The following is a 19,347-nucleotide window of genomic DNA, read 5'->3' on the forward strand; positions in this document are numbered from 1 at the left end:
TGTGCAGAGAGCTGCTGGAGAAAAGGGATGGTTTTACAGCCACAAGATTTAAAAGTTACTGCAATTAGTGAATTTTGCTGCATGGCATTGTGCTATTAAGTTCTTTTCCTAAGTCGCTTAATTACTGTGACAAATGTGCCCCTAGTTGATTGCACTGAATACAACCATCAATATAATCTGAGTATGAAGTCCACAAAACATACAGCAAAATTCTGGTCAAGTTCTTACTTGTTGCTGTTATTACTTCAATTTCTCTTTGCAGTCTCAGGGAGGGAAGTGTTCTTAGTGTTTTGAAAACTATTAGATAAGGTATTGAGATGAATTGCATTGGGAGGGTGAGAATTTAATGTGGGCAGGGTTATATGTAGATTCTTGTTATGAGAAGTATCTGTGGGATGTGTTAATGTCGTTTCAAATGCTGACCAAAAGGGCACAGTAACCCTCCTTTATGCCTACACAAAGGCAGAATAAACAATACAGGGCTATGTTTACTTTGGAAGGGCTAAATTGACCTTGCTTGGAAGCAAACTTGTATTTCTTACCTGAAGTTTAGGTCACTTTATATTTCTTCGTATTGAACATTGAGATTATTTAGGTGAATGCAAAAGCCTTCTCTGAGCCAGTAGTTGAGTTTTGGAAATCTAACTTTGATTTAGTCTGATTTTGGTGTTTTAATATGCAATGGAAAATTGAAACTGCATGACAGCTTTCTCAGCTGTAATCTAGTTCTGTGAATAACCTCAGGTTTTGGAGATCTTTTGATGCCGAGGCTTTTTTTCTCTCCCTCAGAACCATGTAGTGTTTAAGCCCTCAAGTGTTTAATATTAAAACAAGGCTGGGAGTTGGGAAGTGAGGAGAATAACCCTCCTCAGCTGCTGAGAGACAAGGAGTGCAACCTCTACTCTGCTTTTCTGGTGAGGGAACAGGTTGGGAAACTCCATCTGAGGCTGTCATATGCTATGAGCTGGTTTTCCCAGCAGCTGAGGTGGAATGACCTATTCGCTTTAATTGTGCCATTGTTCAGAAAAGCCCATGGCTTAGGTCTCCTGCTGGCCTAAGGGCTGCTCATCTGTCTCGAGTTTTGGGAAGGAGGTGGGGAGGAAGAGAAGAGGTTTCTCTCTTGTTCGAGTGCTCTTTCTGTGGTTTTTCTGGCTTGTTCAGTTTGCGGTGACTATGGTATCAAGAGAACTTGGTATCTTCTGTATGCTTGAGGGTCAAGTCTGCTGTCTTACTGCTTTGTGTTAGAATAAAGCTTCCTAACACCAGACTAGGAGGGCTGTAGAGAGTGGTTTGAATTTTGGCACCATTATTCTGACTTTGTAACGCTTGGGCTCATAGTTTTAAAGCACTTGTAGGTCCTTATAACTTTTCTTTAAATGTCTTGGAAAAGAAGAAAGTGGTCAGCCAAAAAAGCTGTTCTGCAGAAATGTATAAATAGCCCTTTTTAAAGATGCATTAATACCAGTCCTCTCTAAATCCAGGAGAGGGTGGCTACTGAATGGAGAGGGGGAAATGGGTCTTTAGATCTCTTTATTTTTTTCTCAACAATTTAATTTGCTTAATTATTATCTTTTGATTTACGCTGACTTGTTATTTCCCTTCCCCTGCCTTTAGGCCCTATGAGAAAAAGGGAAAGCTAAGGATGCTGGAGCAGAACAATGGATTTCTCTTTCTCTTTCATGCAAGGGATCATGGGAAACACAATTCAGCAACCACCTCAACTCATTGACTCAGCCAACATCCGCCAAGAGGATGCCTTTGATGCCAGCAGTGACATTGCTGAAGATGGTGGACAAACGCCATACGAAACTGCCCTACAGCAAGGCTTTCAGTACCCTACACCCACGACAGAGGACCTTCCACCCATCACTAATGGCTACCCACCAACAATCAATATGTACGAACCTCAAGCCAAATACCAGACGTACAGTCAATATCCCAATGGTTCAGCCAATGGTTTTGGTACCGTCAGAAACTTTAGTCCCCCAGAGTATTACCAAATGGAAAACTCTAACGCAAGGCCGCACGAAGTTCTGGAAAAACCTTCCCCTCCACAGCCACCACCTCCACCACCACCATCAGTTTCACAAACGGTGATTCCAAAGAAGACTGGCTCACCAGAGATCAAATTAAAAATAACCAAAACTATCCAGAACGGCAGGGAATTGTTTGAGTCCTCTCTGTGTGGGGACCTTTTAAATGAAGTACAAGCGAGTGAGTATGCTAAGGCAAAACATGAAGGGAGAAAAGAGAAAAGGAAAAAAAGTAGCAAGCATGACTCTTCCCGATCGGAAGAGCGCAAGTCGCACAAAATTCCAAAATTAGAACCAGAGGAGCAAAATGTAAGTGGAATAATAGTTTCAGCCATCTGTATACCTGATATTGTTGATGGAGTATGCGTGTTCGGCAGTGTTTTTCCTTACTTCTAGTTGTATACATACTTAAAGTCATGAGGCTTTATTTACTTGTCAGATGCTCAATATTAGGTTGCTAGGAACTGTATTTCTAGGACAACACAGTTTTGGTTAAAAGACTGCATGTGAAAAACAAATGTTAGAAAAGGTTATATGATATTTTTAAATATTACTCAGTGTCTTAGCGTGTTCAGAGTTTGCTACACTTTGGACAGTGTTGAAGATGGAGCTTTTGGCCAAAAGCATACAAGCATACCCATTCCTAAAATTGCGTCTCAAAATAATGCTTGGTTATTCAGTGGAAAGTCAGGTTGCTTGGAATATTCAACACTGCAGCTTTTAATTAATTTTTGAAAGATATTCTAAATATTGTGATGTACAAAACCCAAGAGCTATGTAGCATATGTAGAAGCCAGTAGAAATTAGTATTCTAAACCAGCAGGCAAATTAGAAGTGCCAGTTGACTCAGCAAACTTTGGGAAAATTCAGTGTTGATGACTATTACCGTTTCTGTCAAGTTTTGCAATATGGTTATACATACACAAGGTGTGTATGTATAAGTGGTGTTTTAACTTAGATTCCAGGAGGTAGAGACACAAATTACTGGGCTTTGGTACTCTCAGCCACTCTTTTTTCTTCAGTTTTATAAGTCACTTCATTACTTCTGTTTCCCTTTCTCTTGTTTGTTCCTGCCAACTCTGTGACACTAGTTTCTGTATTTCCCAGTTTGTGGGCAGTGGGTAGCAGAGAGGGGTGGCGAGTGTCCGGAATGGGGAAGTTGCCATATCAGGCCAGGACAGAAATTGCCCAGCTCAGGCTGGGCTGGGCTGTTATGGTATATAGCTGAATTTCTTGTAAGTTCCTGTGAAACCCCTTGATACTTGCTGCTTTTGGTAGGTTTGGGAGAAGATCCTGTCCTGTAGGGATCAGGACTCTGATCTAGTACAGCAGGTTCATATGCTTGTAGCTAGTAGTGGTATTGTTGTTGTTGCTGTTATTTTTAATGGAAGACATGCTAATTTCACATACACAACCCTTACAAGGAATATTTACAAGTTTTATAACTGCTATATCTCCCTTCTAATAAGTGGACCTTTTCCAGAGATCAGGTTGGTGATGTATCAAGATTTTGAGCTTCTACTATATTTGATTACCATAGCTGACTCTAATGAAACTCAGTAAGATCTTAATAAACATTGTAATCCAAACTTGAAATGGACTATCCAATTAAAACACGAGCCATCTGTGACTGCATTTGTATGTCACTTGCTTGATCTCGGAAATGCCGTTTAAAGCCACTTTCAAGTGGCTGTAGCAACTGACGTGTCCAGCGGGCAGCCTGCTACCAGGAGGCAGTTATAATGGGAAGGCAATGCCCCGCATGGCATCTTCCTCGTGCTGGCATTATACCTGCGTAGAGAGATAGAAAAAGGGGTCTGTTCTCGCGGTCAGCTCTCTGCTGAATGCCTCTGCTGCTCGTATATTGTTTGTCCACCTGTCCTTTGTTTGCTGCTGTAATCATACATTTATCCCCCAAGTTTCATTTAAATCAAACCTCAGTGAGTTTGGTTCTTTCAGAGTTCAGCTACAGACACGGTCTTTTATCTAGGCTTTCTGGCCTCTTCCCCAGACTTCCGTCACACCCACATCAGGCTGTCAGTTTTGCCTTACCACTTTGTCCTCCTTCTTACCAGGGACTCTGATTCTGCTCTTGAAGCTTCACCTGTGCCTGTCCCTCTGTTTGACTCATGTTACCTGATTGTCATGAGAACATAATCTTCTGTCTTTTCCAGCATGCTGTCTTTCCCAGATTGAACTAAAACCTTTCCTCTCAAATTCCAAGTTCCTTGTCGTGTGTGTCATCCAGAGTTCACCAGAAATCTTGGTCTTGCTTTTGTCCACCTTGTAGCTTCCATTTCCCTTTCAAAAGGTGTTGTTGCAATAAAAGCTTCCATGTTACTCACCCTTGTTTCAGACAGCAGATCACTCTGACATGAATAGGATTTTGTGCTAGTGTTTTTCATTATGAATTATCCAGTGCAGCCTCAGTTTTATCCTCCCACCATTTGGCTTTCCACTACACAGTTTCATCTTCATGTACGTTCATCGTGTATGCTTTCGTCATCTTTACTATTAATGGTATGAGACTTGTAACTTAGGATCATCTTAATAGGAACAAACAAAACTCCTGGTACAACTTTGGTGGTTTTACACTTTTATACTCAGCATGGGTATTTGAAAGTACCGTGATCTGCAGTTGTTTCCTCATTCTGACACTGTAATCTCTGGAAACCCATTGACTGTGCGGGGATGTTCATACTTGAAAGGTTGATTTGAAATGAAAATGTTATGAAAACGTTGTTGAACTTTAAGCTCTGAATACTTGTTTTAAGAATAAGCTGCTCTGCTCATTAGTTGTATTCTGTGAGGAGCTGGAAGTTTGCAATCTGTGTAATCAGCTTGCCTCTCCTGGCAGAGGTGAAGTTTCCACTAACTCACTGTAGCAAAAGAAAGGCAGGAGTCATTGCTGTGCTTTCTGCTGCACCAGGGAGGAATGATTTCTGCCCAGCAAATACTAACATGAACGGTCTTAAATGATTGTGTTCTACAGATAGCTCTAAATGAGATACTGACCTATGCCAGAACTGACCTTAATTGTTCTAGATGGTGTTTACATGTGTGTTTCCTAGTTTCTCTGAGCTGAAGCATGCAGTATTGACTAACATGGGGTCTTCCTTTTAAATCAGCTAGGTATAATTTGGATTAACAGTATTATTAGTTTCTCACTGCATGTGTCTGACTCCTCTTTTTGCTGCTCTTTGAGTCCTTTGACTACTGACTTCTCTGCTATAGTAAAAGCGAATGTCTGGTCTCTTGTCTCATTAGATAGTTCACGGCCCACCTCTTATCTTCTCAACTGCTGTGTCATCGCACTCCCTATCATGGCCCCTCCACCGATGGTGTTAGCTTCTGTTCAGTGGTGATCCCGCTTCTGTCAAAACCTTTTCCTGTCCTACTCTGCCAGAATAGACTGCGTGCGTGCCTCAGCCTGGCTTATAATTGCACCATAGGCTTTATGTTGTTGACTGTTGAGCCTCCAAATATATTTGTTGAATATATGCAATTTAACATTGATTTTACAATTTTTATATTGTATGTTTAATGTGATTTTTGTAATGTAGTTTTTGCAAATAACTGGTATACAGTGAGACTCATCACGTTACTATGGATATCCTTCATATGTTCTTCTCTGTTTCTTTGAAGTTGTATATTAATTTAGGTGGAAAGGTATTTGGGTTTACTGTCCCTGAGTGTATGTTCTTCTATCGCCTATAACAGGGGAACGTTGTTGTACGTAGGTGCGACAGTAATGTAAACAGTGTAGGGAAAAAAGGTATTTTTGATTGTGATGCTACTGTGCTTTGAATGGGGCTTAAGGAGTCATCATATTCATATTTTCTGAGTTCATGGTTGCCTTTCTCTCTGTGAATTATTTTTTCTGCCTGGTTTCATTATTAGCTTTTTTTAGTTTTACTGTCCCCTTACCTTGTTTGTGCTTGTTTTCCTTTTTTCTCTTCGTTGTTACCCATTTCCTAGAGACCAAATGAGAGGCTTAGCTTGCTATCAGAAAGACCAAGAGAAGATACAGTGTTGGAGGAAACCCCGGTTAGTACATATACTAATTAACACTTTTTGAACTTCTAGTGTGTTACTGCTTTTGGACTAATTATTACATGGATTCTTTTAATTTGTCAGATAAAGCAGTTGCCATTTCTTTGAAACTCTTATTAATCATTACTGCATCAAAACATCTCTTGTTGCACTGTTTCTATTGTTTTATTTTATCCCAAAAGCAACATACTTCATCAACTTATGAAGCACTTTTGGGGGGGGGGGGTTGCTGTTGTGTGTCTTGGTTTGTCAGTGACTATCTTGTGTAAATCATAGCTGTATGTAACTCCTTTCTGTCATGTTTCTAAGAAATGTTTCTCTCATGTTAGATTATCAAACCTCAGGGATACCTGAGAAAAAAATAACAAGTCCCTGTGGATAGTGTGTGCATCTCTTGAGTGCACTAAATTGTCTTCTGTGGCTTTAAGCTTGCATTTTCTTTGTAGGTCCAGCAGTTCTTGCCTTCTCTTCCGACACAAGTCACCCATGACATCAAGTTTCAGGTTGGCGATCTGGTTTGGTCCAAGGTGGGAACATACCCGTGGTGGCCTTGCATGGTTTCATGTGATCCACAGCTTGATGTTCATACCAAAATTAATACAAGAGGTAAGGGAGGAAGATCTTTTCCAGAGTATATCAGGTGTCTGTAGTTCTTCCTTTATTAAAAATATCTTATCTTTGAACTCCCTTTGTGGGATGAATTCTGCTTGTGTGTATGCTAAACAGGACTATTCCTGAAGTGTATAAAACTAGTACCTGTTAAATTGCCTCTACAGATGAGCCTGTGCAAACTAGGCTTGTGCACAGATACTCCCACTTTTCTCAAGTCAATGTATTTATGAGAAGACACCGATAAGTGTGTGAGTGTTCAGTGTGGGCAAGGTATACTTATCTTCCCATCTTAAACTGTTATAAATCTAGGCCCATCTTATTTCTAAACTTTAGCTAGGTACTTCCATCTGCAGGAATTGAGTAATGTGGAGGACGAAAGCATAAACTAAACCAGCAAAGCGATGTTGATAAAACTGCTGACTAGAGTTTTTCATTTTCAGGTGCCCGTGAATACCACGTTCAGTTTTTTAGCAACCAGCCAGAGAGGGCGTGGGTGCACGAGAAGCGGGTTCGAGAGTACAAAGGACACAAACAGTATGAGCAATTATTGGCTGAGGCTGCTAAGCAAGCCAGCAACCACTCTGAGAAACAGAAGGTATGATGAACACTAATTGTGTAGAGGGTTATCAACAGTACCTGTGTAAGTGAAACTCTCGTGGGGCAGTTCTGAAACTCTGTAGTACTTTACCCTGTAAAGGTTGTCTGCATTTCCCCGGCAGAAGTGTTTTTCACAAAGATAATGAAAATGTTTCCATACTCTTAAGACTTTCATGTGAAAAGGCTGATAGCGGTACCTACTTTGTTGCATCCTCATGACGGTAGTCATCCTGGCCATTTGAGATAATTTTACATCTGTGTTAGAATATTGAAAACAGTGCCTGTGTGTTCACTATTAACCTCTTCTTTGGAAAATGTAGTTTTTAAAGGATACTTTTCCAGCCCCTGATACTAGTGGATATGTTCTTTTCCATTTTTTTATTGGAAAGAAAGTGTTAGCTTACAGGAATTACGTACTGTGTAGATGGACTACTTCAGTCCCTATTTATGCTAATCAAAATATTAATGTGGCAGGAAAAGAGTGTTTATAGAAAAACAAGGAGGATTTAAAAAGTAGATAAATTAGTATTAATTCTGTGTCTCATAACAGAATTATGGGCTTGAATACCGCCTGTTCTTGTCTTTAGTGAAGTTGTAACTCAGGGGAGACACTTTTAGTTGTGATGGTCATCTGATCCAGCTTGAGTGTCTGCTAGTACTCTGAGCAGAGGATTCACTGTCCACCTTTCAAAATATACACTGTAAATGGAGAGCAAACTTAAATCTGCTGCCTGAGAGATTTAAAGAACCTCAGGATTGCATTTTAAGTGCTATATGTGGCAAAATCTTCAGTGTAATTAGCTGCTTGTCTTTGTTCCTTAAGATTCGCAAACCAAGGCCGCAAAGGGAGCGTGCTCAGTGGGATATTGGTATTGCCCATGCTGAGAAAGCATTGAAAATGACTCGGGAAGAAAGGATAGAACAATACACCTTCATTTATATAGACAAAGAGCCAGAGGAGGTTTTGTCAAAAGCCAAAAAGACTGCTGCTTCTAAATCAGAGACCAAGAAGAACCGACGACCGAAGCCAGCGTTGAACACCCAACCAGAACATGCCAACGTGGTAGCGGCATCGCCTTCAAATGCTGAGGTGCGAAGACAAAGCCAACGGAGGCAGTCAAGTGTGGAAGAAGAGGAGCCACCTCCTGTAAAAATTGCATGGAAAACAGCTGCAGCTAGAAAATCCTTACCAGCTTCAATAACCATGCACAACTTGGATCTTCAAAAATGTAACATGTCTCCAGTTGTTAAAATTGAACAGGTTTTTGCCCTTCAGAATGCTGCTGGTGATGGAAAACTCATCGATCAGTTTGTTTATTCCACTAAGGTATGTACTTTGTGTAGTGACTCCTCTTTTGTTCATAAATTATCCCGAGTCTGTCTTACTGTGGAGCTTAAACTTGTGTCCATCAAGCTTTCACAATACATGTTCCTTTCATTGGAGAGATTAAATCTAACAAAGGACAGATGTAACAACAGAATCTTATAGTGCACTGAACTCTTTATTTCAGTGCATCCAAAAGTCTCTGGCAGTAACCATTTTGACTGGTGGCAGAGGAGCTCCCGACAGATGGTCACATTTTTGCTCATAACACATTCAAAATATTAAAGCTGTTTAATTCCAGCTTCCTAGCTGAAATAATCCAGAAATTCTCTGTAAATCTTAAAATCAGTGGATTTGTGGGAAACAGATGAGATGACAAAACTGTTAATAATGTACTAAAAAGTAATAACTACATTTTGTATAACAGACTTTTAAAATGAGTTCTGCCTCCTAGCTTCCTTCAGGTGCACAGCAGCTTCTCACAGTCAGTGTAAGGAAAAGGTTTAGGACTATTTCTCTGCCTCCTTCTTCTGCCTCTCTACCTGGAGAGTATTTATTTCATCCTAAGCATTATAGAGAAGGTAATGTTTAGAAAAGTCACTGGAGTATTTTTTTTTCCTTGTGTGTAAGGGGGGATTGAGAGGGATGGAAAGCTCTGCAGGGAAGTAGCTCAGTAGTAGATATAATCATGTGTATGTGTTGCATTGAAGAGCGTTGAATGTTTCTGTTCTGAAAATTAGGAGTAGATCAATATGCCTGGTAGCAACAACACATATATAAATAGGTTAAGACAATCTTTTCTTTTTTTTCTTTTTAAGGGAGTTGGTAACAAAACAGAAATAAGTGTCAAAGGACAAGAGAAACTTAATTCTTCATCAAATCAGAGAAATGAAAAAGCAGCAGTGCAAAATGTGTCCTCTCCTGAAACAACTTCTGGGTCAACAGGTAGGCAAAATTGCAGAATCCTTGTCTGAACTTTAGCAATCTAGCATTTAAATTCAAATATCAAACCCGACATTTTCTCATTAGTTAAAAATTATTAACATCTTTCTGTTTACATAATAGTTGTAACAAGCATGGCTAATATAACACATGATGAGCCCAGATGCTTGAGAAACACAGGATGTCTTTGTGATGGGATTAGCTGGTTTGGCCTCTGAACTTTTAGCGTCTGCAATTTACAGTATCTAAGTCAACATATTAGAAAGATGGATGCCTTGTGGAGAGCAGATGGCAAGCTGTTTTAGAAGACAACACAGTGGATGTGTGTTAGCAGAGTATTGTAATGGCTTTTGGCACCAAATGTAAAATACAACAGCTGGGATCAAAGGAAGAGAATCTGGAAGTGGCGTAGTGCAATAAGGAATAGCTCCGAATCAGGATGGGTGCTTTCCTAGACTTTGTTGTTGAGTTCCTGCATGACCTTTGTAAAAGATAGTGATTTTTTTAAACTGCTTCAACTAACTCCATCAGCAAAATGAGATAATGCTTGACTTCTTGAAGGCATTTTAGGGGCCCCATTATAAAGCACCAAGTTTTGAAGTAACATGTCTAAGGGAGAAGAAACACTGGAGCAGATAATGGAGGTTGAGGCTGAAAAGGGAAAGCCTGGAACAAGCTATCTGAAGTTTAATTTGTAGTACAGTAGTAGAGAAGATGAAGAAAGATAAACAGGATGTGTGCTTTCTAGACTTGGAACAGGAAAACATTTTTTTCATGTTTTGATTTTTGAGAAATAGCTAATGGGAATGCTTCCAGAGGGATTGAGCTTTTCCCCACCAGCAGAAATTTCCCTGCAGTATGTCCTCTCATCATCCTCAAGAGAAGACAGATACCCTTTGGTGAAAGGATGGAGGTTCCTGAAAAGAGACAGTTTTGAGTCATCCTAAACCAAGAGCTTTTCAAGTTCCTCCAGCCCTTACAGTGACTTCTGTTTTTCAACCACAGATTTTGTGCAGGCAATGTAAAATCCCCATTAACTATTGCATGTTTGTTACTGTGCTTGTAATCATATTCTTGGTAGAGTCTCAAACATACTTAGTTTTACATTGGGTATGTAAAAATAAATTTTAGGTTGCAGCAGAACACCTTGATTTTCTGTCACAGTAGGATGTACAAATGCTCATGGTATGGAAGCAAAAAAAGATGGAAGACTTATTATAGTACACATGCTGAAAAAACCCCGCTCTTTTCTTCTTGAGAAAAAAATCTCATAATGTTGCCAAGTGTCACTTCTGCTTCAGCTCTCCGTCTGTTTGGTTATTTCTCCCTTTCCAAACATAAAATAAATTGAGATTCCCAAGTCAAAAACCTCAGTGGTCAACTTAAGTGAGATCACTGTCCTCTGCAAACACACTTCAGTTTCTGTACTTGTATAGTTTTTAGGTAGGCTTATTTTTATATGCACTGTATTGTGGACTGTATTTGGGGACTTTACAATACAGGCTGAGTACTCCGGATATTCTGGTGCAAGTGGGGTTTCCTCTGCTGTTGTCGACAGTGGTTCTTCTTTCCAGTTTTAGTTGCTGTAGCTACTTCTGTTTTTTCAAACAGTTGCTACTTCTAATTGCCTTGCAGCAGGAGAGGTGATTGCTGTTTTGTTTCTCTCACCTGGGAACTAAAGGCTTCACCTTCACAATGGCTCTTCAGACGTAGGGGGGTGAGAATTCTGAGCCTCTCTTTTTTCATTTTCTTAGGTTTTTTGGATACGTAAAACTCCACCTGATAACACCCTATAGAGTGCATGAGCTTTACTTCAGTATACACTCCAAACAGTCACTTTCAAAGCCATTTCCAAAGTCCAGACAGTTATTGGTCCCCTCTCATGGAACATAACTGCGAAGTCCTTTTTTCAAATTTAAGGTCACCGGAACTTCAGAATACCTTTACGGTAAAGTATTTTACAGAATGACTCTGGGAGTCCTTGTTAATTACCTGCAGTTAGATATACAGAATTCCATAATGCCGGGAAAATAATTCTGTAACTTGAAATCTGATAATAAGAGAACAGCTATGAGAATTCATAGTGCCTCTGGTCTCCACATACAGCTGAAACAGGATTAACCTGACCTGACCTGGCCGGTAGTGAGGTAGATTGCTGGTCTGAAATCTGTCCTGAAACTCTGGATCAAAATATGCATGAAGACGGGATAGGAGCATTGTGGAGGTGATGCACTGGATCCTTGGAGAGCGGGAAGAGGAAAAAGTGCCTGTTGCATTGATCAATATTGCTTTCAGCCATTATTAGACGCACTGATTCTGGAGCTTCTCCTCTGATACAGGGCTTGCATCTTATTTCCTTTACTACAGTGGGGCAGCACAGGGAGAAAATACCTTGTTGATTAAATGAACTGTTTGGTCACACTTGCTCAAATTTACTTTAAGCTGCTCAGAGAATGTTGGCCGAACACAAAGGTGACAAAAGATGGCCCCTAGCTTTAGTGTTGAGATCCGTTGTAGTTGCGTGTGTCTCTCAAAGGATGCAGCTTGTTGGAACCAAGTTACATGTGTGCTAACATGAAGGATGTTGAGCTGAGTTATTAATTTCTGAATTATTAATAACTCATTGCTGTTATTAATTAGTTAATATGCTGTAAAACTTTTCTTTCCCTTGAAGAAAAACAATTTTTTTCCCCTCAGAAATACAGTTATTGTAAAACAACATCTTTTTCAGCTGTAAAGTTTAGTTAACTGAGATATTCCGGAGCCATGCAACCTTGATAAAAACGCCTATCGAATTAATCAAGATGAATTTTCATTTTGTTTCTGGAGTCCTTTTGAAAGGCTTTCTTTCAGTGTCTGATTAAAGCCTGCCTATCTCTCTAGATATTTTATCTCCTAATGAGAAGACACAGGTTTACAACTTCTAACAGTACGTCCATCTGACACAGTAAGCTAATTTCTGGTCCCAAGAGTTTGCATTTTTGCTTGGAAGAATACAAAGTATTTTACATTCCTGTCTTCTTTAGGTGAAACACCCCAAACTGAAAAACAAGACTAATGCGTCACAACAGATAATTGTAAATCTTCAAATTCCAGTTTTCTGTCAGTACAGCAATAAGTGTGTACTTTGCTTCAAAAGTTGCGCATGGTGTTAAGTATTGTGTACTTTCTCGGTATGCCCTTTGTTACAGGTACCGTAGCATAGAAAGGTCTTCTGATTTTGCCAACCTTAGTTGTCAAAAAAAACAGTAGTTCCTACTTCATCCCTTGAAATGTCATAATAACCTTCATTAATTTGAGTTTGTTTTCCATGGTAATATTTTCAAAAACTTGGTTTTTTACTTTCATTAATCATAATAACACATCATGATCACTGCTTCTGTTTGTGTTGGGTTTTTCTTCACCTCTCGAAATCTGTAGTTGAGTGTTCAGATTTCATACTGATGGCACGTGTTATAGCGTGGTTCTTGCTTGAAGCTTTTGTGTTAGCCAGTTCTGATAGAAGGCCATCCCGCTGCAGAGCAGGGGGACAGAACTGGTGTTTTGAGTGAAAACTTGGAAGCTATGTTTTGCGTCTTAAATTTCTAGCTTGTTTTAGTTCAAGAAGTTGATTGTGGATACCTTCCCATAAATGCCAAAGATGGACTATTTGGTTAAAAATTAACCAAAGTGAAGACTGTGCTTGAGAGATGTGTTATGAAAATCTGTTTGCCCTAAACTGGATTCCAGCTTTTTGTTTTGCTCTGTTACTGGTGTTTTTTTTCTGAAGCTGATCTCTCTGTCTATGGAATCAGAACGTGTTGTCTGCAACCACAGCACCAGCTGGCAAATAGCTTGGAACTGAATTTAAAAATAAAACATTCAAAAGAGGAAAGAGTCTTGGTTTCATTACTTTATCTGTTGTTTTGGTGTTGAACATCTTGCTGTACCTCAGAAATACAAGGAATCATATAATGGAAACCTTTTTCCTTCTTCAGGTTCTGTAGAAAAGAAGCAACAGAGAAGATCGATTCGAACCCGCTCAGAGTCTGAGAAATCCACTGAAGTTGTGCCAAAGAAGAAGATCAAAAAGGAGCAGGTTGGCTTCCTCCATGTAGAGAGTTAAAATATATTGTATTCATAAATGTTGTGGCTTATATTGGTGCCTTTTTATTTTTCTCCATTTTTCCCCATCGGGTTTCGTTTTGGACTATCCTTCATGAAATCCCCTTGTCAATACCATTGCTGTGACTCTGCTACTGGCATCTTCACAGTATCAGTCAGGCTATGGAAAATGGGAACTCAATGATGCAAGACTCCTAATGAACCTGCCATGTTTACTTTGAGATTTCTGTTATGAGCAAAATGATTTTGTTTCAGTAATTTCTATTTGATGGAATTGCCACCAGATTCCTTCCTTTTGCTCTTGATTTAGCTGCTGGTTTGTATTGAGGTTTTGTTTTTCAAATGAAGTTAGACTGATTAATCTGACCAGTTTTGAAAATGGACTTTAAGAATGATTTAACTTGAGTAGTCAGACTTTTATGTTGGCAGACATCAGCAAAACAGGTCTTCTGGGATATACGTTTTTTTTTTTTCCTTAAGTAGATCTAACATGTACAGGGCATTCCTTTAATCTGGATGTCAGACAGACAAATGTTGTTGCTTTAAAAAAAATTATAAAAAATTTTGCGTGGAAATGAGTAGGAAAGTTCAGTGGATGGACGTTAATATTAAAAACTGAATACACTTTTTAACAAGTTTGTCAAAGTTGTTGGTTCTTTTCCTTACATGGTTGATTTTCCCACTTCGAGGGCCTCTCCACTTGAAACCTGAGAATTTTATATAAAATGTTTCATAGTATAGCTTTTACCAGTGAGAATTTTTAAAAAGGGACAGTCAGGCTAAAGATTTATATGGGAAGGGGAAAAACTTGTTTTTATCTCTTTTATTTTAATTTATTCTTTGCCCTTTATGCTTTGTTTTGCACTTCCTTCACTTCAGAGATTGAAAGTGGACACAGTTGCGTTCTTTTTTTTTTTTTTCATATTTTTCTTTTGATGCCATAGCATTTACATCTGTGTTCAGCAGACGAATGCTCTAACTCTAGAAAGTTTCTTGCTGAAACTTTGAAGCAACTTAAATGTTGGGCGTAAGATACCTGATGTAGTCCCTTAAGCATCTTGTCATGAGGTGTTGCAGCCTCCCTATTTTCAAATGAGTTATTTTATGTTTGTAAATGTTTCTTTATTTAACAAAGGTATAAGAACCAACAATATGAACTTCATGGATCCCGGTTAGCTTTGCTTGCTTATATTATCTAGCTAACTAAGACTATGAACATTAAAGTGCTTTTCTCAGGAAAAGTATATGACTAAAAATTAAACACAGATGCACTGTAATGCGCATAACCTTGAATGTATTAAGTTATATTAAAAAAAAAACTTACTAACTTCTTACAATTATGCAACAATATTTGTTACCCAAAGTCAAGTTTTCTTGCAACTGATTCCCAAATTAGTCTGCAACAACTTGGTATAAAATTATAACTGGAACGAGTACAATTAATGGGAAAAACAAAATGTTAATGCTACTGTTACAGTGACTAGTGGAGAAATAAAAGTGATTGTTTAGATTTTATATTTGTATTACGAAATGTATCCTATACAAATCCTTCTATTGTATGTTTTTACCTATTGTACAACAAAATAAAATATTTTTTAAAAAAATTATAGAATAATCCTTAAATATTTACTAAATGTGTTTCTACATGCATATGTAACCACATTGTAAAGAAATTACTTGTAATTCTTAAGCTTAAAAACAGGAATTTAGGCAACAGCTTTCTTCTATAATTATTATACAGTCGCCAAATTCTCACGTGTTACATGTACATTGGCAGAACAGTTTCTAGACTTCTGATATAGGATCGAGAACTTGAAGCGCTTTTGCAAGATTGTAAACTTGTCTGCTTAAGTGTATACTGACATTGAGTTTCCAGCTGTATAGAGCCCTGCAACGCTGTGTGCGAAGTCCGTCTCGCCATCGCTGGGCGCCTTGCAGCACTCTATACAGAGAGAAAGTCTGTTCCCAGGAGCTCAAGAGTGCATGCTTGGTGGAAGTGCCTTAAATGGCAGTGCATTAAGTGTCTCACTAACCTGAGTGTCATACCTGTTAAGGGGAACTTGTGCTTACACAGGTGTGGGGTTTTACAAAAGCATCAGGGTTGGCTGCCAAAACGAACCCCGCTCCTGCCTGCTGGACACGGATAAAGCTTTCCTGTCATCTTCATGCCCAAAGGGAGTGTTTGGAAAGGAACTTGCTAGTGAACGTATGGCTGCCTTGTCTCCTGGCATTCAGCATAGGCAGCTAGGATTAAATCCAACAGGACAAGAAGGCTCACGCTAAGAAGGGGATGACAGACTACATCTGAGTTCAGAGATGCTAATCGCTTAAACTTAAATGTTTTCTTTTTAATACTAGGGAGAAAAATTCCTCTGGTTTTAACTATGGATTTTCCTATTCAAACAGGTTGAAATGGTTCCACTGACAGCAGTGAAGACAGGATTGCAGAAAGGTGAGTTACATATGAAAATAAACTTCATTAAAACTTCCTGGCTCATCACACTTCGGCAATGGGTTTCGTTCTGTGTCAGCTGCAGAGGTCTTAATGCTTTCTGGTGATGAACATGATAGATGCTGATCTTAATTTCTCTTGTGGGGGTTTTTTTTGGGGGGGAGGTGGTTGTTCATTTGTGCATTGCTAGTTGGGAAGATAGTGTTTGTTAATGTGCTGTAAGCACATAATAAAAAGTCCTTCTTCTGGATATTTCTTAAAAAAAAGTCTTTGCTTAGCCATATTTTAAAGATGAATGATGAGGAGGTAATCTCCTAAGGGTTTATTGTCTGTTATAGACAATTTAGTAGCTTCCTCCACTATGTCAGCATGTTTAGAAGTTTGTTGGTAGGTCTTCCTAGGGTGGTTTTCAGTTAATTAGCTTTTCAGGGAGAATTAAACTGGTATCAAAATTGCAGACTGAAAATTAAGGCTAGCAAACAAAGTACAGTTTCAGGCTGTCTCTCATCTTTCTTTTTCCTTCACTAATTTTAAGCAAAAAGTTGCGAACATATATTAAAACTAATTTTAGTATGTTGTGTTAAGGTGCCAGCGAGATTTCAGATTCTTGTAAACCTTTAAAGAAAAGGAGTCGTGCCTCAACTGATGTAGAACTGACTAGTTCAGCTTACAGAGATACATCTGACTCTGATTCAAGAGGACTTAATGATTTACAGGTAAAGGCATATTGTTTCTCACAGGCACTTCTTCGTTTAATCTGTCAGTATAATAGACTTTTCAGTTGCATATTGCTAAGTATGTGAACACTGTATTTTCTACAAATTTCATGTCTTTTATTGTCTAAAAAATAAAGCCTAGTCTTTTTCTTTCTAATCCCCTCCATTGTACTGATATAAAAAAAGTTGCAATCTTTCTTTACAAATTTTCCTACTTCTTTATTTGGCAAAACATTGGTTTAGATCACTGACTTGGTTTGCTCTTTGGAAGGTTGTTAGATTCTTTGGGAATTGGGGGATGCTGCTTTATTTGGTGTGAAACTGAGAGGTGTCTGGAAAAAGTAAGATAGATATCTTGCTTGTACAGCTAAAAGATACGTCAAGAAGGCAGCACTTGTATCATTCTAACGAAGTTTAGCAACTTTCAAGGACCTTTGCATCTCTTGACATATTGAATGATCTTTTAATCAGTGGTGACAAGTATTTTTTCACAATGTGGTTGTCCTTTGGAAGTGTCTTGTTTGAGTGTCTTGGATTTTTCCTCTTTGTAGGGTAGTTTTGGAAAACGTTCAGACAGCCCATCAGCTACTGCCGATGCTGATGCTTCTGATGTGCAGTCGGTAGACTCTAGCTTGTCCAGGAGAGGAACGGGAACAAATAAAAAAGACACTGTTTGTCAGGTAAATGATGGTACTGTAAAGAAATGAATACTAAAGATGTATCATCCATTTCTGTTAGTTTGAACTGAGAGACTTTTCAAATTACACTACTTTGTTTTAACCATGTCTCATAATTCGACATCTCAGATAAAAGATTTAGGCTTTTAGGAGTTTTTGTGGTCTGGAAATGATTTATAGGCTCTCCCACATGCTAGAAAGCTCAAAAGCTAGAAAGTGGGATCTAATCCATACCTGCTGTAGTAAATAGAAAAAGTAGATGCCATTTTCTGCTTCATTCAGAGATTCTAGATGTTCTTTCAAGATAGGGCAGAGTGAGAATTTTCCATTATTTTGGAGAGAAAATCCTGGAATCTTCTGACGAGTTTCCTGGTCAGTTGTAAGGGAACAAGCTTCTCTTGCTCTGCAGGTGCATGAGAAAACGAGGAGTCCAGATAGATCCTGTAGTGCCTCTCCTATCTCTGTCCAGGCTCACACTGTTATCAGAGCAAGATGCAGAAAGTGCTGGGATTGTCTCCAGCCCAGAGAATTTCCCGGTCTGCTGTGGGATGTAGGCCAGTTCTCTTGCCTTATCTTAACTCTGAAGAGATTTCAGCCAGATTCTATGTTAACTTCTGGTAGTCATTTGCATTTAAGTCTGTCAGGTACCTTTTGTTCTCTGATTAGCTGTCTGCTTGTTTAAGATCTGCGAGAGCTCTGGCGAGTCTTTGGTGTCCTGCGAGGGCGAGTGTTGCAGCGTCTTTCATATGGAGTGTCTCGGCCTCAAGTCAATGCCCGATGAGAAGTTCATCTGCACTGAGTGTAAAAATGGTGAGTGTGTCTGAAAAAATGGTCCTGTGTCTGAAAAATGGGGAGGGATTTCCCACTTTGCTAAGGAGCCATATTCTGGTCAGAGCAAACTGAGATGGTAAGTTTCTAGTTTTTGGGAATGGGTTTGGGTTATTCTATTACTTTTTTAACCTCTGAGGCCAGATTCTCATTTCCCACTTAGCAAGTACCTGGTAAGAAAAAAAGTAATAAATGGCTTAAGATTTTACTCAGAACAAGGGGCTTTTATGGTAACAGCAATTACATAGTTATTGTGGATTATAGTAACTCACTTGCCTGTTTGAAGGGAAGGAGCCTGTGTTGCTCAAGCCAGTGTAACAGTTCACTTCATAATGTTTTTTTAACAACATCTATCTCAAAGAATGGGCCGTTACAGCTGGGCTTCCTTATTCTTTCTTTTACAAGGAGAACATACGTGCTTTTCGTGCAAACTTCCTGGCAAAGATGTGAAGCGCTGTTCCGTCAACACATGTGGTAAATTTTATCACGAGGCCTGTGTTCGCAAGTTTGCCACTGCTCTGTTCGAGTCGCGAGGATTTCGTTGCCCGCAGCATTGCTGTAGTGCCTGCTCAATGGATAAGGATATTCATAAGGCAAGCAAAGGTGAGAACAGAGCTGGCTTTGAACAGGAGGAAACTCAAATGCATCATCACAATAACAATGAATATGACTCAACCCTCTGTAATGCAGCATGCAGCAAGGAACAAGGGTTTCCTTCTTAATGAGGTCATTAACTTAAGTCTATCGTGGGTGGGGAAAAAAGCTAGCAGCCTGAGACTGCTGTTGAAGTGTACCTGGATCCGCAACACTTAAGTCGTCTTTTGTTGCTGGGTTTAATGGAAGCCAAGGGTTAGTAGTGCAAGGCCAAAGAATGTTTGGGGTTTTTTTTAAAAGACAGTTGGTAGTGGCCTTTAGAGCAATTACTTTTCAAGGAAAAAAGAATCCTTTTAGAATTTAACCAAAATATTTAAGCAAAACAAGTAGACTGTAGAATGATTAAAACCATGTA

General features: G+C 39.1%; 1 protein-coding gene across 8 annotated transcripts in view; it reads left to right on the forward strand.

The window, feature by feature from the left end:
* NSD3 (nuclear receptor binding SET domain protein 3) overlaps window positions 1-19,347 on the forward strand; it is a 51,713-nt gene that overhangs the window by 11,736 nt on the left and 20,630 nt on the right. For 7 of the 8 annotated variants that reach the window (XR_012652542.1, XR_012652543.1, XM_075043453.1 and 4 more), the window contains 12 exons: window positions 1,615-2,342; window positions 6,012-6,080; window positions 6,533-6,692; window positions 7,139-7,293; window positions 8,119-8,622; window positions 9,438-9,564; window positions 13,539-13,639; window positions 16,072-16,117; window positions 16,703-16,833; window positions 17,385-17,513; window positions 18,194-18,320; window positions 18,744-18,941. Coding sequence is in view for 5 of the 8 variants with exons in the window: in XM_075043453.1 (XP_074899554.1) it covers window positions 1,659-2,342; window positions 6,012-6,080; window positions 6,533-6,692; window positions 7,139-7,293; window positions 8,119-8,622; window positions 9,438-9,564; window positions 13,539-13,639; window positions 16,072-16,117; window positions 16,703-16,833; window positions 17,385-17,513; window positions 18,194-18,320; window positions 18,744-18,941 (2,431 nt within the window). In the remaining 3 variants the exon portion in view is untranslated. Of the gene's footprint in view, window positions 1-1,614; window positions 2,343-6,011; window positions 6,081-6,532; window positions 6,693-7,138; window positions 7,294-8,118; window positions 8,623-9,437; window positions 9,565-13,538; window positions 13,640-16,071; window positions 16,118-16,688; window positions 16,834-17,384; window positions 17,514-18,193; window positions 18,321-18,743; window positions 18,942-19,347 lie in introns of those variants that run through there. The other variant, XR_012652544.1, reaches the window with a different exon arrangement.

This window comes from Buteo buteo, chromosome 12 (assembly GCF_964188355.1).
Source record: "Buteo buteo chromosome 12, bButBut1.hap1.1, whole genome shotgun sequence".
In the NCBI taxonomy this organism is placed as follows: Eukaryota; Metazoa; Chordata; class Aves; order Accipitriformes; family Accipitridae; genus Buteo; species Buteo buteo.